Source organism: Cetorhinus maximus, chromosome 20 (assembly GCF_964194155.1).
Source record: "Cetorhinus maximus chromosome 20, sCetMax3.hap1.1, whole genome shotgun sequence".
Classification (NCBI taxonomy): domain Eukaryota; kingdom Metazoa; phylum Chordata; class Chondrichthyes; order Lamniformes; family Cetorhinidae; genus Cetorhinus; species Cetorhinus maximus.
In genome coordinates, this window is record NC_135898.1 from 89,183,286 (window position 1) to 89,203,472 (window position 20,187).

General features: G+C 44.2%; 1 protein-coding gene and 1 long non-coding RNA gene across 3 annotated transcripts in view; one reads left to right on the forward strand and one right to left on the reverse strand.

Annotated features, from left to right (window-relative positions):
- Positions 1–7,177, forward strand: part of LOC144694562 (uncharacterized) — a 67,416-nt gene extending 60,239 nt beyond the window's left edge. Inside the window, exons 2-3 of the long non-coding RNA XR_013579775.1 lie at positions 294–433; positions 6,553–7,177. This is a non-coding gene — a long non-coding RNA (uncharacterized LOC144694562). The remainder of the gene's footprint in view (positions 1–293; positions 434–6,552) is intronic.
- sfxn2 (sideroflexin 2) overlaps positions 1–20,187 on the reverse strand; it is an 89,762-nt gene that overhangs the window by 27,193 nt on the left and 42,382 nt on the right. For both annotated transcript variants that reach the window (XM_078565130.1, XM_078565131.1), the window contains exons 6-8: positions 16,925–17,010; positions 14,293–14,353; positions 6,781–6,847 (exon numbers count right to left, since the gene is read on the reverse strand). In XM_078565130.1, coding sequence (XP_078421256.1) covers positions 6,781–6,847; positions 14,293–14,353; positions 16,925–17,010 — 214 coding nt within the window. The remainder of the gene's footprint in view (positions 1–6,780; positions 6,848–14,292; positions 14,354–16,924; positions 17,011–20,187) is intronic.

A 20,187-nucleotide genomic window follows, 5' to 3' on the forward strand; every position in this document is an offset into this window, starting at 1 on the left:
GTATACAAAGAATACAAGGTAGGCACATTACCGATACTGAAATACTGTCCGGTTTCCTCTCTGAAAAGCACAATTCTTCAGAGTCTTCCTTCAATACAAAGGCACTCCAGTGACATCAAATGCAGAATAAGACCTCCTAAAACCTAGAGTGGGCTCCAATCACTTCAATTAATCCTGCCGCTTCAATCCAGCCTTATAGACAACCCGAACCATATCCTGGAATGCTCTCTGCCAGCTGATTATGCAGCAGTTACCGAGAACTGAGTGTTTCCTTGTTCCAAATCAACTCCCAGGTTTATCCAAACTCGCGACCCTCCATGAAACGGATGCTTGGCCCCAGGATAGATGCAGCACCTCCTTGGAACTAATATCATTGGAACACTTCGGGGCAGGCAGGAAAGGACGGAAGCACAGAATGCCAGGTTTTCTTTAGGTAAGCAATTGAAGGTGTTAACTGTGGCTCAGTGGGTACCTCTAAGTTACATGGTCATTGGTTCAAGTACCACCAGGGTATATGCACACAATCTAGGCTGACACTCAAATGTGGTATTGAGGGAGTTCTGCACTGTCAGATAAGACATTAAACTGAAGTCTGTCTGCCCTCCAAATGCGTGTGAAAGAACCCTAAGGCCCTATTCGAACAATTCTCCTGACTAATACATATCCCTCACAACAAAATTATAATCATGTCATCATCATATTGTTGTCTGTAGAATCTTGCTGTGTGAAAATTACCACATTAAAATATCGATTACACTTTAAAAGTACTTCATTGGTTGCAAAGAGTTTTGGGACAAAGGTCATGAAAAATGCTACATAAATGCAAGTCTTTTAAAATTATTTTGGCACTGGTGTATATATTGATTGGGGTCATTCCTTGTACAGGTAGCATTCTTTCAATAATCCTTTATTCAGAAGCAGTTAAAAGTTATGTTGCAGGCTAACTCTTATAGCAGAGGTGCACCTGTATTGAAGTTTGAGTGGTCCCTTCTCATCACTGCCGAGAGTTCTTCTGTGTCAGCTTCTGGTTATATATGAGGGATTACAACCCATGTGTGTTGCTTTGCTGAACTCTGCCGCAAGTTTTGTTTTAATTAGCCTGGTTGCTATAGCAATTCACTGACAACAGCCCAGTCTTGTGACTTAGAATGGGGGGGTTATCACTCAGCACTGCAGAAACTTCAGCAGCGACAAGAGATCAGAACCCTGATTAGGCCACAGTTCTAAGATTAGATTTGCCTGTTCACGTCACCAAGGACTTCGCTCCATTTTAGTAGTAAATAGCAAAGTACAACACCCATCCTGTTTCAAAAGGTCACCAACACTGGAGTTGGCCTGAGCTTTTAATCAGGAAGTATGTATTAAGTTAGCATAGCTGCCTGGTGACTTGCTGCACATGCTGGACAATCATTTAAATGGATAGAGTTAAAAGGCAGAGAGGGTTATTCTTAAAATGGTATTGAACCTGGGCAGACCACTCACGGAGTACTGTGCCACAGTTCAGGTCTCCATATTAGAGACACTGGAGAAGGTGCAGAAAAGATTTACAAGGACGATACCAGAACTGTGAGGTTACACCTATCAGAAAAGATTGAACAGACTGGGGTTCTGTTCTCCAGAATAGAGAAGGCTGGAGGGAACTGACTGGATTGCTCTACAGAGAACCAACATAATCTTGCCCCTGTGATTTTCTTTTCCTCTGAACACACAGATTCATGCATGATTACAATCCTACAGGCATCAGACCTTGCCCAACCAGGTTGTTGTACCATGAGGGGCATCACAATCTAGCCTAATGATGTCACCATCTAAGTGTCCTTTCCTACAGGGACCACTAGATAATAATGAGGAGCAAGGAATGCTGACTGTATTTTACACCCCTGCCCCATTCTCACCATCTCTCACCAGGGGCACTGAGATCCATTGTAAAGATTCTACCATAATCATGGCAGGGAGTAGATGGTTCAGCACATACCAGAGGACTGGGTCTATAGGGTTCCCCTTTCATTGAAGCAACTTTTAAATGAAATTAAATAATTACAAAAGTCATTATTCATGTCCGTTGAAAGGGAGCACCAATTTACAGCAAAGATCTTGAGCCAAGATGTCAAGCTGTACGGAAAAGCTTATATAACCTGAGCTTCACCGTGACAGAGACATTGACAACAGTAACTTAACATTGAGGAGTGAGAAATGACCAGGAGCATACGAATTAGGAACAGGAACTCTCAAGTAACTTTTTGTTAAATTTCACACAGCAAAACAGAACACACATGGGAGAATGGGTTGCCTCAAGCGTGTAAGGGTTCAGACAACATTTACAAACCTCTGGAGATTGGTTCTTATGGCTTATAATATCATCTGAACCCCTTCAGCTGGTTACACCCTAGTTATGGCATTCCTAGCCATCTGTTATTCTCTGTGAAGAAAACAGATTGCAGTTCCCATTAGGATATATGTGAGTGAATAGCTGTTCTATTTTATTTTAATCCTTCAATTTTAAAGAGATGATCTTACTGAATGGCAGAGCAGGCTTGAGGGTTCCAAATCTTATATTCTTATGACAGGAAGCAACATTGCTCAACAGTTTAAGCATTGATGACCTCAACTTCTCCCATTTGCAACTGCACAATTAGTTCTCAACTCCCTCGCTTACATTTTCTTTACATATGTTTCTGCCAGCTGTATATTGAGTAACTAAATCTCGTTTTAGCACTTGAACTGGGGCTTACTTTGTAATAGAGTACAGGAAGGACTGGGACAACGATTGGGGATGTGTGGGGAGGGGGTGGGAGGTGGTATGAGCTGAGGACCTGGAGCACAAGGAGATGAACATCACAATGGCAACTGTGGCCAAGAAGGTAAGTGGGAGTTTGGCTACAATCTATTTCACTGAATGAATATCTCTCCCTATAAGCAACAAGCAGTTGGAGAGGTGAGGGGTGGGGGGGGTTGCAGGCGGTGGGCCGGGGGAAGGGGTGGGCCAGCCTGGATGAAGAGAGTGGTCTTGTTAGAGAAGTGCTACACTAGGGGAGGAAGGGAGAGGGAGTGTTGTGGTAAATTGATGATGACAACAACAAGCACATTGGTTTTCAGCAAGCCAGATCTAAAGTGTCCAGATTTAGCCTCAATAAGACAAGAGGGAGGCTTCCTAAGGAGTCCAGATTCAGCCTCACAAGCAGAGGGAGGTCCACTCAGCCTGGAGAGTTTCAATGACTAGCTCCCGAGAGATTCCTATATTCTAACCACCCTCCATATTGAATCTGTGCAGAATCTGTCTTGGGTGTTGAGACTGCGCCATGATTCATTGAGAAATTAGGTACACAATATAGTGTCATCATGCTGGAAGCAGCAGATAAAATAATCCATTGTCTATTCACTGGCCAGTACCATGGCTCTTTACAGCACTCCTAGACTAACTTTCAGGAGTCAAAAACCCTCAATGAAGCCAAGTCTGACTATTTGACTCAAAATGAAGAGAGAAGAAAGAAAGCAAAGAAGCTTGGTTCACTGTAGCACAGATAACCAGCTATGTGGACATATCAACAGCACTTTCCTGTTCCTCGGCAGCAGCTAATGGGAAAGGCAACTCCTGAGAAAATATTTTGTACCAATGTGATAAACGCAATGAACTCTGGAGTGACTGAATAGTTATTTCTGGAGGCAAAACTGGTATCTGCGTAGCAACAGTCATAGATCTCGCCTAGCTGCCAAGAGCCAAAGAGTGATCAGTAACACCTGGGCGCGGCTTAATCCGTGACTTGTTTAAACAAGGCACTTTGAAAAACATCGGCATCTCTCCCTGCAGGCTGAACACTTCGCTTCTCAGTCAGATTGCCAAAAAAAACCCCTTCATTCTCCTGAGAGGAGCATTCTGTGCCATGGCAACATCAGTCAAATCAGTGTAAATTGTTAATCAGTACGATAACTGTAAGGAAACCTACCTATCACATTCATACTAAAGAGAGATTCAATTTCAGTTTTCATAAACTTAATGACCTGATCTCATCCTCTGTCAGAGATGTCCTGCTGAGCAATTGCAGTATGAGAAAAAGAGACAAGCTCTGGTCTTTTATCAGCCCGGTCACCTGCAGGAAGACTCTGTGCAGGTGAGGTGAAGTAAGATATATTTCCTTTGCCAGAGCGGTAGCACATAGGGGGATATAAATGCAATTTGATTTTCTAAATTGCGTTTTCTGTTCCGTGGATTCAGGATCTGTACCTACTGGCCAGCCAGCATTTGCTCCTGCAGCCAACGCTGAGGCCAAAGACACTCCAAAGGTTTTTAACCTCTGCGGGAGGACACGAGGCCACATGTTTGCAGGAATTTCTGGGCTACAAGCCAAATTCACCTGCTTTGTAAACAAGCCAATCAGCTGGAACATTCAGCTATGTGGAGGGAATGTCAAAAAAAAATGTTTATAGAAAACATTAAAACTGAGATCACTTTGGACTAAAACATCTGTTCCCATCTTGCTTCATGCTCATTGAAAACCCAAGTGTTCAAACAGTCCTCACACCAACGACCAGAGCAACCTAAATGGGGAGGCCCAGAAAGTTATTTGGAACTCCTTGCCTCCCGCTCTCCTCTCTGGAGTAAGCATGATCAGATTTTGTATACCATTGGTTTATTGCTGGAGTTAAAAAAAACACACAAAAACTCAAAGAGTTTATCCAATCTTCATTTCTGAGGTGTTTTTTTATTTTTGCACTCATTCCTAGGACGTGAACTTTGCTGGCAAGGCCAGCATTTATTGCCCATGGCTAATTCCTCTCAAGAAGGTGGTGGCGAGCTGCCTTCTTGAACCGATGCAGTCCACCTGGTGTAGGTGCACCCACAGTGCTGTTAGGGAGGGAGTTCCAGGTTTTTGACCCAGCAACAGTGAGGGAATTGGCAATAAAGTTACAAGTCAGGATGGAGTACATCTTGGAGGGGAGCTTGCAGGTAGTGGTTAGTTCATTTCAGCTAGGCAGCTAGGTAGGGCTCTTGCTTCTGATCATGATCCAGGTACCCCTGCTAGAAGTGGTACTATACATGGACATGTGGTAAGGATAAGATTCAGCCTGCAGGCAAGGCTGCATTTCTTGCCTAGTTATGGTTGCCCAATCAACTGGCATGCTGAGCCACATCAGAGGGCACTAGAGTCAACCAAATTTCAGGCTGGAACCATGTGTAGACCAGACTCAGGGGTGGCAGCTTCTCATTCCCAGGAACTTCTGCAAAGGGACTTGGGAGTCCTAGTCCAGGATTCTCTTAAGGTTAACTTGCAGGTTGAGTCGGTAGTTAGGAAGGCAAATGCAATGTTGGCATTTATTTCGAGAGGACTAGAATATAAAAGCAGGGATGTTCTGCTGAGGCTTTATAAGGCTTTGGTCAGACCACATTGAGAATATTGTGAGCAATTTTGGGCCCCGTATCTCAGGAAGGATGTGCTGGCCCTGGAGGGGGTCCAGAGGAGGTTCACGAGAATGATCCCAGGAATGAAAGGCTTAACATATGAAGAACGTTTGAGGACTCTGGGTCTATACTCGATGGAGTTTAGAAGGATGAGGGGGAATCTGATTGAAACTTACAGAATACTGAAAGGCCTGGATAGAGTGGACGTGGGGAAGATGTTTCCATTAGTAGGAGAGACTAGGACTCGAGGACACAGCCTGAGAGTAAAAGGAAGACCTTTTAGAACAGAGATGAGGAGAAACTTCTTTAGCCAGAGAGTGGTGAATCTATGGAATTCATTGCCACAGAAGGCTGTGGAGGCCAGGTCATTGAGTGTATTTAAGACCGAGACAGATAGGTTCTTGATTGTTAAGGGGATCAAAGGTTACAGGGAGAAGGCAGGAGAATGGGGTTGAGAAACTTATCAGCCATGATTGAATGGCGGAGCAGACTCGATGGGCCGAATGGCCTAATTTCTGCTCCTATGTCTTATGCTCTTATGGTCTAACCAGTTGAGTGTTTTACAAAAATCCGGTAGTTTCCATGGTCACTTTATTTCAGGTATCAGTGAATAAATGGTCAGACTCATTAAATTCAATTTCACTGCAGGATTTTCACTCATGTCCTCTGGGTTGCTAGTACGATAGCTGCCCAACCTCTTAAACACTGGGAGTTTATACAAGGCACTGGAGGATAACAGATAACCAGGGATCCAGGGGGTGCTAACCAGGAAGCAGTGAATGCCCACACCAGGGAAGAGAAAATTGGTGAGAAAAGAGATGGTGGGCACGATGTCAGGAACAGTAATGACACGCATGGAAACAAAACTACAACAACAACAACTTACAAGTAACTTTTTAAGTCAATAAAATGAACCAATGTGTTTTGAATATCTAAGGCTAATGGATTTAAACTAGAAAGATAATAAAGAGAATAAGGATGTGACTCCAGTGTTTAAAATCATGAAAGAAATTGGCGAGGCAAACTAAGTTATGGGTCATTATGACCTGATATAATTTAAGGACTCATAATGGTTAACAGTTTACCAAATAGTCAAACTGAGCACTAAACTGGTCGAAGTATTCAAATAACTAATGGGTACATTTAAATTTCAGAAAAAGGAACCAGAAGGATACGGACTTAAGGCTGATAAAGTGAGGCAACGAGAATTGAACAAAGTGCCTAAGTAACAGTGAGCTGTCAAGACTGCAGAACAGTTTTATCTAAACAACCAAACAGTCGACCATCTTGGTCCATTACCTCATCTGAAGACTATCTCCTGTCTAACCAAAGATGGGTCTGAGCTATCTACAGACTGAAATAGTGTTTATTTAGATACTTACTCATTCCTGGAGCGGCCATGGTAACTCTAGAGATCACCACTTGTGTAATACCCTTTATGGCAGCAGCCTAAAACACAAGACATGAACGCATCAGAAAAGGAGAAATCAGACGATAGGATTGTCACCGACTTCATAATCTCTATACAGATCAAATGCAAACACACATAAAGGTTATTTCATGATGGACAAGCATGTTACATTATTAACTCTGACAACGAGTTGGTGCCTTATGACAATGTTGATACCTGATGCGAACCTACATCTTTGTACACTGGCGTTTGTTTGTTCTTAACGTAAGGAAGCAATTTATACACAGCGAGTCTTGGAATGACTGTTAACAAAATGGAGCAGTGATTCTGGAAGAGGTTCGTACATTCAGTAATGTTAAAAAGAATTTAGTCCTCTATATGTACCTTGACTATAGCACAAAAACAAAAATTTCTGGAAAAACTCAGCAGGTCTGACAGCATCTGTGGAGAGAAAGACAGAGTTAACGTTTCGAGTCCATATGACTCTTCTTCAGAGCTGAAGAGAAGTAAAAATGTGGTGCAATATATACTGTTTAAGGGGGGGGGTTGGACAGGTGAAGCTGGATAGAGGGCCAGCGATAGGTGGAGGCAAAGGAGAGATTGCGAAAGATGTCATAAACAAAAGGTCAGGGGTGTTGACGGTGGTGATACTGGCTAAAGGAGGTGTTAATGGTGACATCAAGAGTAGAAGGAATGAGCAAATGACAGATGGAGGGGACGGTGTGGGAGAAACGATAAAATAAGCTAAAAGGTGGGGATAAAACAATGAATGGAAATAAATTTTAAAAATAATAATAATAGAAATAGTTGGGGAAAAATATATATATAAAAATTTTAAAATAAATATTTGAAAAAGGGGGATCAGAAAGGGGGTGAGGATGGAGGAAAGAGTTCATGATCTGAACTTGTTGAACTCAATGTTAAGTCCTGAAGGCTGTAAAGTGCCTAGTCGGAAGATGAGGTACTGTTCCTCCAGTTTGCGTTGAGCTTCACTGGAACATTGCAGCAGGCCAAGGACGGACATGTGGGCAAGAGAGCAGGGTGGAGTGTTAAAATGGCGACAGGGAGGTCTGGGTCATGCTTGTGGACAGACCGAAGGTGTTCCGCAAAGCGGTCACCCAGTCTGCATTTGGTCTCTCCAATGTAGAGGAAACCGCATTGGGAGCAGCGAATGCAGTAGACTAAATTGAGGCAAGTGCAAGTGAAGTGCTGCTTTACTTGAAAGGACAGTTTGGGACCTTGGACAATGAGGAGGAGGGGAGTAAAGGGGCAGGTGTTGCACCTTCTACGATTGTATGGGAAGGTGCCGTGGGAGGGGGTTGAGGTGTAGGGGTTGATGGAGGAGTGGACCAGGGTGTCCCGGAGGGAATGGTCCCTACGGAATGCCGCCGGGGGGGGTGAAGGGAAGATATGTTTGGTGGTGACATCATGCTGGAGTTGGCGGAAATGGTGGAGGATGATCCTTTGAATGCGGAAGCAGGTGGGGTGAAAAGTGAGGACAAGGGGGACCCTATCATGGTTCTGGGAGGGAGAGGAAGGTGTGAGGGCGGATGCGCGGGAGGTGGGCCGGACACGGTTGAGGGCCCTGTCAACCACCGTGGGTGGAAAACCTCGGTTAAGGAAGAAGGAGGACATGTCAGAGGAACTGTTTTTGAAAGTGGCACATCGGAACAAATGTGACAGAGGTGAAGGAACTGAGAGAATGGGATGGAGTCCTTACAGGAAGCAGGGTGTGAGGAGTCGTAGTCGAGGTAGCTTTGGGAGTCGGTAGGCTTGTAATGGATATTGGTGGGCAGTCTATCACCAGAAATAGAGACAGAGAGGTCAAGGAAGGGAAGGGAAGTGTCAGTTATGGACCATGTGAAAATGATGGAGGGGTGGAGATTGGAAGCAAAATTAATACATTTTTCCAGGTCCAGATGAGAGCATGAAGCAGCACCGAAGCAGTCATCGATGTACCAGAGAGAGAGTTGTGGGAGGGGCCCTGAGTAGGACTGGAACAAGGAATGTTCCACATACCCCATAAAGAGACAGGCATAACTGGAGCCCATGTGAATACCTATAGCAACACCTTTTATTTGGAGGGAGTGAGACGAGTTTAAGGAGAACCTATTCAGTGAGAGAACAAGTTCAGCCAGACGGAGGAGAGTAGTGGTGGATGGGGATTGTTCAGGCCTCTGTTCGAGGAAGAAGCGGAGAGCCATCAGACCATCCCGGTGGGGGATGGAGATGTAGAGGGATTGGACGTCCATGGTGAAGAGGAGGCGGTTGGGGCCAGGGAACTTGTCAGCAGGTTTGATAACAAAGTCAGGGTTGGACCTGAGAGAACGGAGTGCAGCAAATTCAGAAGGAGACAGATTAGAGTGGGTGAGAGGAGCAGAGAGAGTGAGACGGCCGATGTCACGCCGACAGTTCTCAATGAAAAGATCACGAGCAGGTAAGAGGCCAGAGGGAAGGGTCCGGGTGGAGGGAGAATTCTGGAGGTGGGTGAAAGGATCCGTGGGATGGGGGGAGGACACCTGCCCAAAGAAGTGAGCACGGAGACGAAGGCGGAAGAAGAGTTCAGCATCGTGCCAAGCCCGAAATTCATTGAGGTGAGGGTGTAAGTGTACGAAACTGAGTCCTTTGCTGAGCACTGAACATTCAGCATCGGAGAGGGGAAGGTCAGGGGGTATGGCGAATACACAGCCGGGGCTGGGATTAGAAGACAGGATGAGGTCAGAGGGACGGGAAGGGGTGGAGGGTCCTGGATGGGCGTTGGTATCAATGAGTTGTTGGGAGCTTGCGTTCCTTAGCACCTAAAAGAAAGAGACAAAGTTTCTTGTTAAGGCATCAGATGAGATGAAGAATGAAATGAAACTGGGGGCAAGGACAGCTTTGAGATAGGGTGAGTTGGTGCTGATGGAGGGAGAGGTCGAGTGTGTTCATATGGGGGCGCATGGCACTGAGTGTGGATCTCAGAATGTGACGGGAACAGCAGTCCGAGGAGCGTTGTATGTCCCGGAGATACCTGTAATCCTGGGTGGGTTCGAAACATGAGGGATGGAACTTCAGTTAGAATCCACGTGGGGTAATTCGGAGACGGAGACAGTCACTGTAGCACAGATCTGTTAACAGAAGCTCAGATGTGCATTGTCCAGCGTCAAAGTGAGCTGCAAAGGTTAGGAAGGATCCATGTTTGATCCCTGGTTTGTACCAAGTTTGTTAATCTTAGGCAAGTTAAAACATTAGCACGAGAATTAACCTCAGTTTTTCCTTATCACTCTCTGTCCTCCACCACAACTGGACTTGAGACAGGGGAAAACAAAATCAGCCTGAATTCTTCTATTTCCCACCTTCTACAAAGGGCAACATCTGTATTCAAGGTGTGGAGGTGAAGAGATGGGCAAGTGGGAATCCTGCTCTCTCATACAAACACTATGCTTAAAAGAAAAACTTCACCAAATGGCTGTCTCCTTCTCCCGAAGGTACAGGCTCCAGCTGGGGTTTAGGTTTCTGTATCTACATCTCCTCTGCCCACATGGCCATTCTTCATGCTCGAGGTGACACGGTCGGCAAACTTTGGGTGCATCACAGTCTGACCTACCTCATGCTGGATAGTGACCGGTAGTGGAATACCATGCTGATTTTTCTTCTCCTGCATGCCAAGGAGTGCCCTGCACCATTATCACGACCCTACAGCCGTCCATTGTTGAGATCATCCAACTCACCACAGAAGTGTGAAATGATTCATTTTGATAGGAAGAACAAAGAGAGACAATATAAAGGATACAATTCTAAAGGGAGTGCAGGAGCAGGAGACCTGGGACCATATGTGCACAAGTCACTGAAGGTGGCAGCGCTGGTTGAAAAAGTGGTTAATAAAGCACATGGGATCCTGGGCTTTATGAACAGGTACATAGAGGACAAAAACAAGGGCGTTATGATGAATCTTTATAAAACATTGGTTCGGCCTCAACTGGAGCATTGCACCCAATTCTGGGCACCACACTTCAGGATGTGAAGGCAGTAGAGAGGGTGCAGAAAAGATTCACGGGAATGGTTCCAGAGACGAGGAACTTCAGTTAGGTGGATAGGTTGGAGAAGGTGGGTTTGTTCTTCTTGGCAAAGAGAAAGTTGAGAGGAGATTTGATGGAAGTGTTCAAAATCTTGAGGGCTCTGGAAAGAGTAGGTAAGGAGAACGCCTGCATTGATGGAAGGATCGAGACCCAAAGGACATTGAATTAAGGTGATTGGCAAAGGAAACAAAGAGAACATGAGGAAAACCTTTTTTTACGCAGTAAGTGGTTAGGATTTAGAGCAGTGGAGGTTGATTCAATTGAGCCCTTCACAAAGATTTGGATAATTATCGGAAGAGAAAAAATTAGCAGAGTTGCAGGGAAAAGACGTGGAAGTGGGACTAAGTGAGCTGGTCTTGCAGAGAGTCAGCACAGACGTAGGCCGAATGGCCTCCTTGTGTGCTCTAACCATTTTAGGGTTCCATTCTATGCTTTTATTCTATGATTTTATTCTTCAGACTGAACCCTCGTGTTCTTCGCTCAGGGGAGGAGGGGTGGGGGGGAGGGGTGGAGGTTTACCTGCTAACTCAGAGATCAAGTAGCCCCAATGCTATTCTTGATCCACTACTCAGAGGTGTACAAGAATGGCCTGATGATGACTTGCCCTCCAGTGATCCTTCATTGCTCACATCCACTCAAGTGTCTTCCCCTTCAAGCAGGTTGAGGCAAGTGACTTTGTCAAACTCGCACAAGCCAGCGCGAACTACCTCATCATTCTGTGACCTGGGCACCCATGACGGTGACCATGTAACTATGTTGGAACAAACACCTGCGGTGTAATTTATTTTTCAAAACCTAAAGAATAGACATAGCCACTTAAAATATATCGATAGAATAACCCACCTTAAACATAGAGTCTAAAAGACTGAGAAGAACAAGTTATAATGACTGTGGAGCCACCCTGACAAGAGGCCCCATTAGCAGTCAAACCAACCAGAAAGAACTGTCGAGGAGATCTGCTGAATGTATAATTGGTAAAACTTAGATTAAACCCTAAAAGGCTTTTGGATATTAACAACTATTTTTAAATGAACAATTACTTACTGAAATAATAAATTCATATTGAGCCATTATTAAGACTGCACTATAAACAGGAAATGCTGGAATACGCATCAGCTCAGGCAGCATTGTGTCTTTTACCACTTCCTCAGTGAAATGGAATCCCAGTATTTGGGGTTGAATCTGGGAATTTGTATTCCTAATCAGGTTTTTCCTAAAGGGAATCTGCTACCAGCCTCTGCTTGGCTTTTAATAGTATAGGGGGATAATCAGGTGCACCTCCTAGTGGCTACTGCAAATAATAACCGCTTTGTTTTTACTGAAATGCCTGTCCGTCCACATATTAGGCAGAATTTAATGCCCTCGCCCATGGCAAGTTTGATGGCATGGGGCATTTAATCAGGAGGTTGGGTGGTAGGTAAGGGCCCCGCGACCTTCCCATCTCCACCCCAATTCAGGCCGTAATGAGAAAGCCCAAGGATGGCCTTCCTGCCCTCCTGCCAATTGAGGCCCTTACGTGGGGAGTTAATGCCCACTTAAGGGCCTCATCCCGTAGCAGCAGGTGGGGGCTTGCCATGAAAGGGGGGAGACAAGCAAAGCTGTTCAGGGTTGCTTGCAGGCTCCTGGGGGTGGCGTCCCCTGTTTAGAGGCGTTCAGTGCCTGATTGAGGGACTGGCATTGAGAAAGGGGTGGCCGGCTTAGAGCTACCCACCTGCCTTTGCTGCTGACCGTACCCCCCCCCAAACGAGCCATCGCTTACCTCTGGCCTAGGATCCAGTGATGATATTAGGCCTCGGGTAGGCGTTGTACCAGCGGCAGCCACAGCCTTCCCGATGGCGCTGCCGCTCAATAGAGCTGCCAGCCTCTGATTGGCACATTGCAGCAGGCCTTCCCTGAAAGGGGTGACATGGGGCTCCCGCCGGCTCTCCGTTCAGCAGGCCAGACCCTTGTCACCTCCATTAAATACTTCCCATTGGTTCTTTCTTTGCACCCTGGCAAGGGTAGCAAGCCGGCAATAGCTCTTTAGGTTTGGACCCTTCGTCCAGGGGGAATTAATTAGTCGAGGCATTGCTGAACAAACCCCTATGCTTCTTTAGACTTTGTGGTTTTTCTTCTGCCAAGACAATTCTCAAGCTCAAGGGCAAAAAAAGAAACACTTCACGGTTTGCCCTGTCTTTGACACATTGACAATCTTTTGCAGCACCGAATTTCACACAGGTCAAAGATCTGAACAGTACTGCATTATTCACGTGGTGGATATCAAGACATTTTCCATGTGCATGAGAAAAACAAAACAGCTTGTAAAGGTATTATTGTTTTTCTGCAATAGTGTGAATCGTGCAATAGTGAGTTGTCGGTCCATGACACATCCCATCCAATTTTTACTGGCACTGAAGTGTGTGTAGAACAGGCTGCATATTCATTATCACCCATTTTATACAATCAAAGTCAAAATCATCCCTAAATCCTTCATGCCCTCCAAAGTCAGATTTCTCTATTGTAGCCTCCTGCCGAGATTCAGTTCCGCGAGGTGATCATGGTTCCACTGTCCATCCCCATGTGCAAATCTAGAGTGTCGTGGCCGCAGGCTATTTGATCTTTGGGAGCAGCACAGGTGAGCCTGACCCTGTACTAGCTCAACACAGGCAATGGGTCAAGCCTGCAGAGTGTGTAACAGGGCCATTGCCCACCAAGTCATGGGAAAGCCTTACGAAAGGTTGCGCCCGTCACCGCGTTTCTTTAGCTGAGAGATGTATTTAGTGTTTGGCAAAGAAAGGGTTAATTAAGATGGACCATTTCATGTTTGAAATTCGGTAAACCAAGAAGGTCAAGGCTGATGAGTGCCTGTTACTAGGAATGTTTTCTTGTAAATCTATTACGTATGGGCGGCAGCTACATTTAGTTGGTAGTACCTGTGTTTTTCAGCAAGGGATTTCTGGGTTCAAGTCACATTCCAACGCTTGAGCACATTGTCTAGGTTGACTCATCCAACATAATACCACATTTCAATAAAACTATTCAGGTGGATTTTAAAGATCCCATGGTACTATTTAACAGAAAGGGAGGTGCCTGGCCACAACATTCCTCTTGTCAATTTACAGTAAAACGAGATTAACTACTCATTACTTTCATTTTCATTGACCTTGCTGTGTGCAAACTGGTTCCTGAGTTTGTGTATGAAATAAGCCACTGCAATTCCTTACATGTAACAAATTTCAAGTCACGATGAAGCGCTACATAAATGCAAGTCTTACATCACTTAAGATAAAAAACACAAATAATGTTAATTTTCAAAAGCATAACACAATACTACGAAGTTCAAGTCACATTTGTAACATCCCCTCTCCACCAAATTAATTGATATATCAGACCCCAGTAAAAAGATTTTGTCCATGTTGGTTCCTGTTACTAAAGTGTACACTTACCCTGGATTTTCCAAGATTATTTTCATTTTCATCTGTCACAGCAATTCCACTTAGTATTTCCCTAAATATGAAAGTAGAATTATTCTAATGGGTGTAAATACCAGCTACTGTGGGAAGTGTTTTCACGCCAGTCTTACCCTGACCTCTACTGGTTGGCAAAACAGCAAATATTCTTCCAAATGATGTACGACTGCAAACTGACATTAAAATTCTTGGCTTTCCACCTCTTATTACCTGAGGGTGCTGACCCATGCCACAGAGCGGTTTAATGGGTGCTATTCCTTGTGCAAGAAGTCATTCTTTATGGAAAGGCTGAGGTGTTGAGTATTGGCAGACTGTTTCACTGTGAATAGCTGAGTATAAGACCATAAGACGTAGGAGCAGAAGTAGGCCATTCGGCCCATCGAGTCTGCTCCGCCATTGAACGAGATCACGGCTGATCTTGATAATCCTCGACTGTCTATGCTTTCGTCAAACAGCTGCACACATGCATGCCCTCCGGCAATCAATGGTGGGACCAGGCACTTGGTAACAATCACAGTAGCCAAGATAAAATCTAGACCCCACCTGATCCTCTGGCCTCCCTTCACCCCTTCAGGCCACCTAGGTCCCACACTCTAGAATGTCCTGTCTAAATGTCTTTGAATTTCAACCTTTAAAGCCCTCCTCAAGACCGACCCTTTGGTTCACTCAGCTCTCTTTCGCTCAGCGCTCATGTTCTTTATGTCAACTGTGAAGAAACATGGGCGTTTTTCTACGTTAAAGTCACTATATAAATGCAAATTATTTTTATGATCTCAATTCTTTCCACACCCCCTCCCCCCATCCCAATGTTTTCTGTCCCCATTATGAAATGATTATTTGCCCTCTCCCCTCACCAACGTTCTGCCCTCTTCTATTCTGCAGAAGGTGTTGACTTCTTGCCAATCGTGCTCCGGTGTCATTGCCCAAGTAAGTGCTGAAGAGCTCAACTACATGAGGCATCACACCAGGGCCCAATCCTGTTTTCGTCCTTCACAGAAGAGACATCTTGTCTTCAGCAAACATCCAAATGCACCATATCAAGCAAGGTCACTAATCCATGATTAGCAGCAGGACTTCCTCTTTCCTAACCTAGGGCTGTTAAGGCTGATTGTACTATTTCTATCATTACCCCAGTTGCGATCAAACAGACCAGGGCCTGAACCTAGATCTTTCCTTGCTTTGTGCAGCTTAACAACTCACTAGATAAACTTGTTGAGCCACTGTGGGAGCACATTCTGCACAGAAATCTGGAATTGATGGGCGATCCTAGTTTCACATCTACCCTCTAATCTCTCTCTCCATTACAACCTGCCGCATCTTTCTGTTTGATTGGTACTACAGTGGAAAATGGTCATTTAAATTTTCCCCCCTTGTTCCTCTGAAGGTCCAAATGTTCTACACATTCTTTTTCCTCCCTCAATGTTTTACATGCTGAAGTTTTAAGACTAAAGCTCCAGCATCTGTTACTCTATTCCATTTTCTCCCAGAGGCTTAAGAACTATAATCTTTCCCAGTCTTTCATCCCTCAGACAACCCAAGGCTTTCAAAATTCAAGGCTCACATTATCAAAACATTGGCCCAAATTTTGCAGTAATAACAACAGTGAAATTGTCAGTGTTCGCTGTCATTATTGCTCCAAAATTGACAGCAATTTCCAGAGTCTGCACATGCCCAGTTAAACACAAAAATCCAGAAATCCAAAGTTGCTGATTCTATGCTACCCATACAGAAGGGTCCCCCAACAATGGCCAATCGGAAATCATTGAACTGACATGAATTTCCACTCTTATGTTCTTAGTCTCAATGTAAAAACAATGTGAAAAAGTTACATTTTGTTCAACGAGGTGTAACTGGGTTTTGAACGGTATACTAAGTTTATACCTGCAGCTAAATGGGCCCCAAAAGAATACTTGCTAATATTTGCTAAATATCGAATGTCTCCATTGTTATAAGAAATTCCGCCTAATTTCTAAATAATCAAAACGTTTCTCTTTTTAAACTTTGCGAACGATAATTTAGCTTCTACCTTAATCCCGTGGCAATGTCCTAAGCATTTATTTCGCTATCTGTAAAATTTAAAAATTAAAACTGAAGGGATTCAGTGGCCTTTACTCTTCCTGTTTTGGTGCCTGTGAGAATACTTCAATGTGATTGACTGCCTAGGTTAGGGAAGGAAACAGTGAAAGAAGTTCAATTGCTAATTATTAGGTTGTTTAACTAAGTACCCAGTTGGTTATATGAAAGCAACAACAGCTGAGGCTAGTGCTCTCCGTGGAGAGTTTTAGGACAAGCAATAAAACTCCGTCTGAAGGTGTCTGTCTTGGTTTCGGTCTTCATTCCTAAACAACTATTGGAGCTTGGCAGCCTATCCTGCTTGACGGTATCACAGCTGCTGGACACCTGGAGATCTCCTTATCTTTGCACCAGATTCAAACTGGTATTGGGAAACAGGAAGTCTGCACCACAGGGATCACTAGGTCCTTTGACCACAAGATTCAGCACGTTAACTCTTGATTTATCATCACCCCAATGAGACTGTCCCAACAACCTTCTCGCAAATACATTATAAAGGACACCAATTTACTGGACATAAAAAAGCTGAACTTACTGTTGTCTCATCATCGGAATGTTTACACAGTTGGCGGCTGCCACGGCAACAAAAGGGACCCAGCGGGCTAATAAAGGTGGAGCTTTCTGGGAAAAGAACATTTAAATGTAACATGTGCACAAACCTCTTTAGTTAATCGCCTACCAAAGCATTCAGCTTATTTTCTCTAGTTCTGAGGAGACATCAACGACCTGAAACGTTAACTCTGTTTCCCTCTCCACAGACGCTCTCTGACCTGCTGAGTATTTCTAGCATTTTTTGCTTTTATTGTAGATTTTCAGCATCTACGGTATTTTGCTTTCATTCAACTAGCTTTCAGAACTGTTGGAGCTCTGAGAGTTTACTTTCTATATCGACAAAGGGCTAGTGAACCAATCAACTGATGACTATCCTTCTGTAAAATTACTGCAGTTAAGAAACCACTTAAGTGAAATGTAGAATCATGGAATTGTTACAGTGTAGAAGAAGGCCATTTGGCCCATTGTGCCTGTACCGGCTCTCCGAATGGGCATTATGGCTCGGTGCCTTTCTCCTGCCTTTTCCTCATAATCCTGCACATTGTTTCTATTTAAATAGAATGCCTCAATCGAACCTGCCTTCACCACACTTCCAGGCAGTGCATTCCAGACCCAAACCACTCGCCGCGTGAAAAGGTTTTTTTTCTCACCTTGCATTTGCATGTTTTGCAAATCAATTTAAACCTGTGCCCTCTCATCTCGATCCTTTTACAGGTGGGAACAGTTCTCCCTATCTACTCTGTCCAGCCCCCTCATGATTTTGAACACCTTCATAACTGAAGTTTCTAACCCGGGAAACATTTTTATAAACCTCTTCTGCACTCTCTCCAACGTGTTCACATCTTTCCTAAAGTGTGGTGCCCAGAACTGTACACAATACTTCAGCTGAGATCTAACTAGTATCCTATACAAGTTCAGCATAACCTCCTTGCTCTTGAACTCTATGCCTATATTAATAAAGCCTAGGATACTGTATGCTTTATTAACTGCTCTCTCAACCTGTCCTGCCACCTTTAATGACTTATGCACATATACAACACGCAGTTCCCTCTGCTCCTGTACACCCTTTAGAGTTGTACCCCTTATTTTATAGTGTCCCTCCATCTTGTGCCATAACCCCAATCCCCTACCCCTATTGTACCCCTTTCCCCCAGCCCTCATGATTAACGTTCTTACTCCTCTCCCATTGCAAATATGGTGGTTGAACACCTGCTTCAGCTCTCCAGCAAACCGACCAATCCCAACCGCTCAATCCCATTCACCCAATCCCAACCGTCCAATCGCATCTACCTAATCCCAGCCATCCCAATTGTCCAAGCCCATCCATCCAATCTAATCCTCCCAATACCAACCATGCAATTCCAACCATCCAATCCGATCTACTCAATTCCATTCACCCAATCCCAAATGTCCAATGCCATCCGCCCAATCCCAGTTGTTTAATCTAATCCACCCAATCCTATTTGTCCAATCCCAACCATCCAATCTCATCTACCCAATCCCAATCATCCAATTCCGACCACCCAATCCCAGTTGCTTAATCTAATCCACCCAATCCCACCTCCAAATCCCATCTGCCCAATTTTAATAATCCAATCCCATCCACCCAATTGTATCTGCTTAATCTCAATCCCAGCCACCCAATCCCAACTGTCCAATCCCTACCATTCAATCCCAGAAACATCCAGGAATGCCACTTGGTCACTAGAAGACATTTTATACAAGGAAGCACAACTCTTAAACTGAAACAGGCCCCTGTTTCTCTACTGCAGGAACCGAGGGCTGAGCCCTGGGGCATCCTACACGGTATATTGCCTCAGCCCAATGTCACTTGCATTGCTAGTACCCACTGCCTCTTCTTATCCAGCCAATTCATATCCACCTCCAAGTTTAATGCACTGCCTTAAGCTTGTATGGGAGCCTTTCATATGGAACACAAGGTTTGCTAAAAGCCCAACTGTATGAGTTTCCAATATCCACTTAGCAAAATAGCCAGGGAAATTGTTGAGATGGGATCTGTCCCTTTTGAACTCGTTATTGACCAGGTTATTTTCTATTGCTATGCCTCTATTATTTTGACAATTACTGATGCAAGGCATCGATTATCGGGCTTTGTTTTATTAACTTGCTGGTTACCAATGGCATTAATTTCAGTCCGAGAACCTCCTACGATTATTGGTGCCCTGCCAGTGTCTTCCCTGGTGAATAATTCCCACACATCATCATTTACTACATTAATTATCTATAGTATATCCTCAGTTTCAATCCTGCTAACATCCTTCATGGAACCATAGAATAATACAGTGCAGAAGGAGGCCATTTGGCCCATCGGATCTGCTCTTTGGTAGAGCAATCCAATTAATTTCATGCCCTGCTCTTTCCCCATAGCCCTTTAATTATTTTCCTTTCAAATTTTAATTCAATTACCTTCTGAATTTTACCATTGAATTTGCTTCCACCAACCTTTCAGGCAGTGGGTTCCAGATCACAAGTCACTGCGCAAAAAGTGTTTCATCACTCTCTTGCGGTTATATTTATGTTATAACTACGACTACAGCAAAGCCCCTTTCACTGCCATTTTTACATTTATTTTGGAAGTTCTCTAGTATTTTCAGTGATTTTCCTCACCTTGTACTGGCTTTGTAGAGTTTGTTTTGTCTGTTTGTTGCTCTTTACTGTGTGCACGTTAATCCATCTAAGGTCGCTTTTCTTTCATCTTCAAGTGGCGCTGACTAGTCCTTGGTATGTACTTACCCGACAGGCTGAGGAGGGTGTCCATGAATGTATTCCATTTGTTCTCGAGTGAAGTTTTCCCGAGTGTTATCCCACCCGCCCCGATCCCATCCCCATCATTACAGCTAAATTTTTCATTCACTGCCTTGAAGTTGGCTTTTATTTAAAAAAGAAAGGGGTAGTATTTAAAACCTGAACAGCTTAGCTCTATTTCTGTTATATTTCTAAGTTTCTGGTTTTTTTGCCTTCCTTGAATTTCGAGGAGGGTTGGAGAGGCCTTTTCTTTGTGGGATTTCTTCATTGGTAGGTAAATCCTAATCCAGAGCAATTAGATCTTTTATTGCCTGCAGTTTGAGATGAATTCAAATCAAGAGGGGGAACAAGTTTTAACTTTCTTTGCAGACTACAAGGCTCAATAATTACAACCAAGTAATATCCGTGAGGAGAAAAAAAGGCCCTACTGTTCTAGATTATCTTATTCCTGGACATCTGGTACTGCCAAAACTGTGTTAA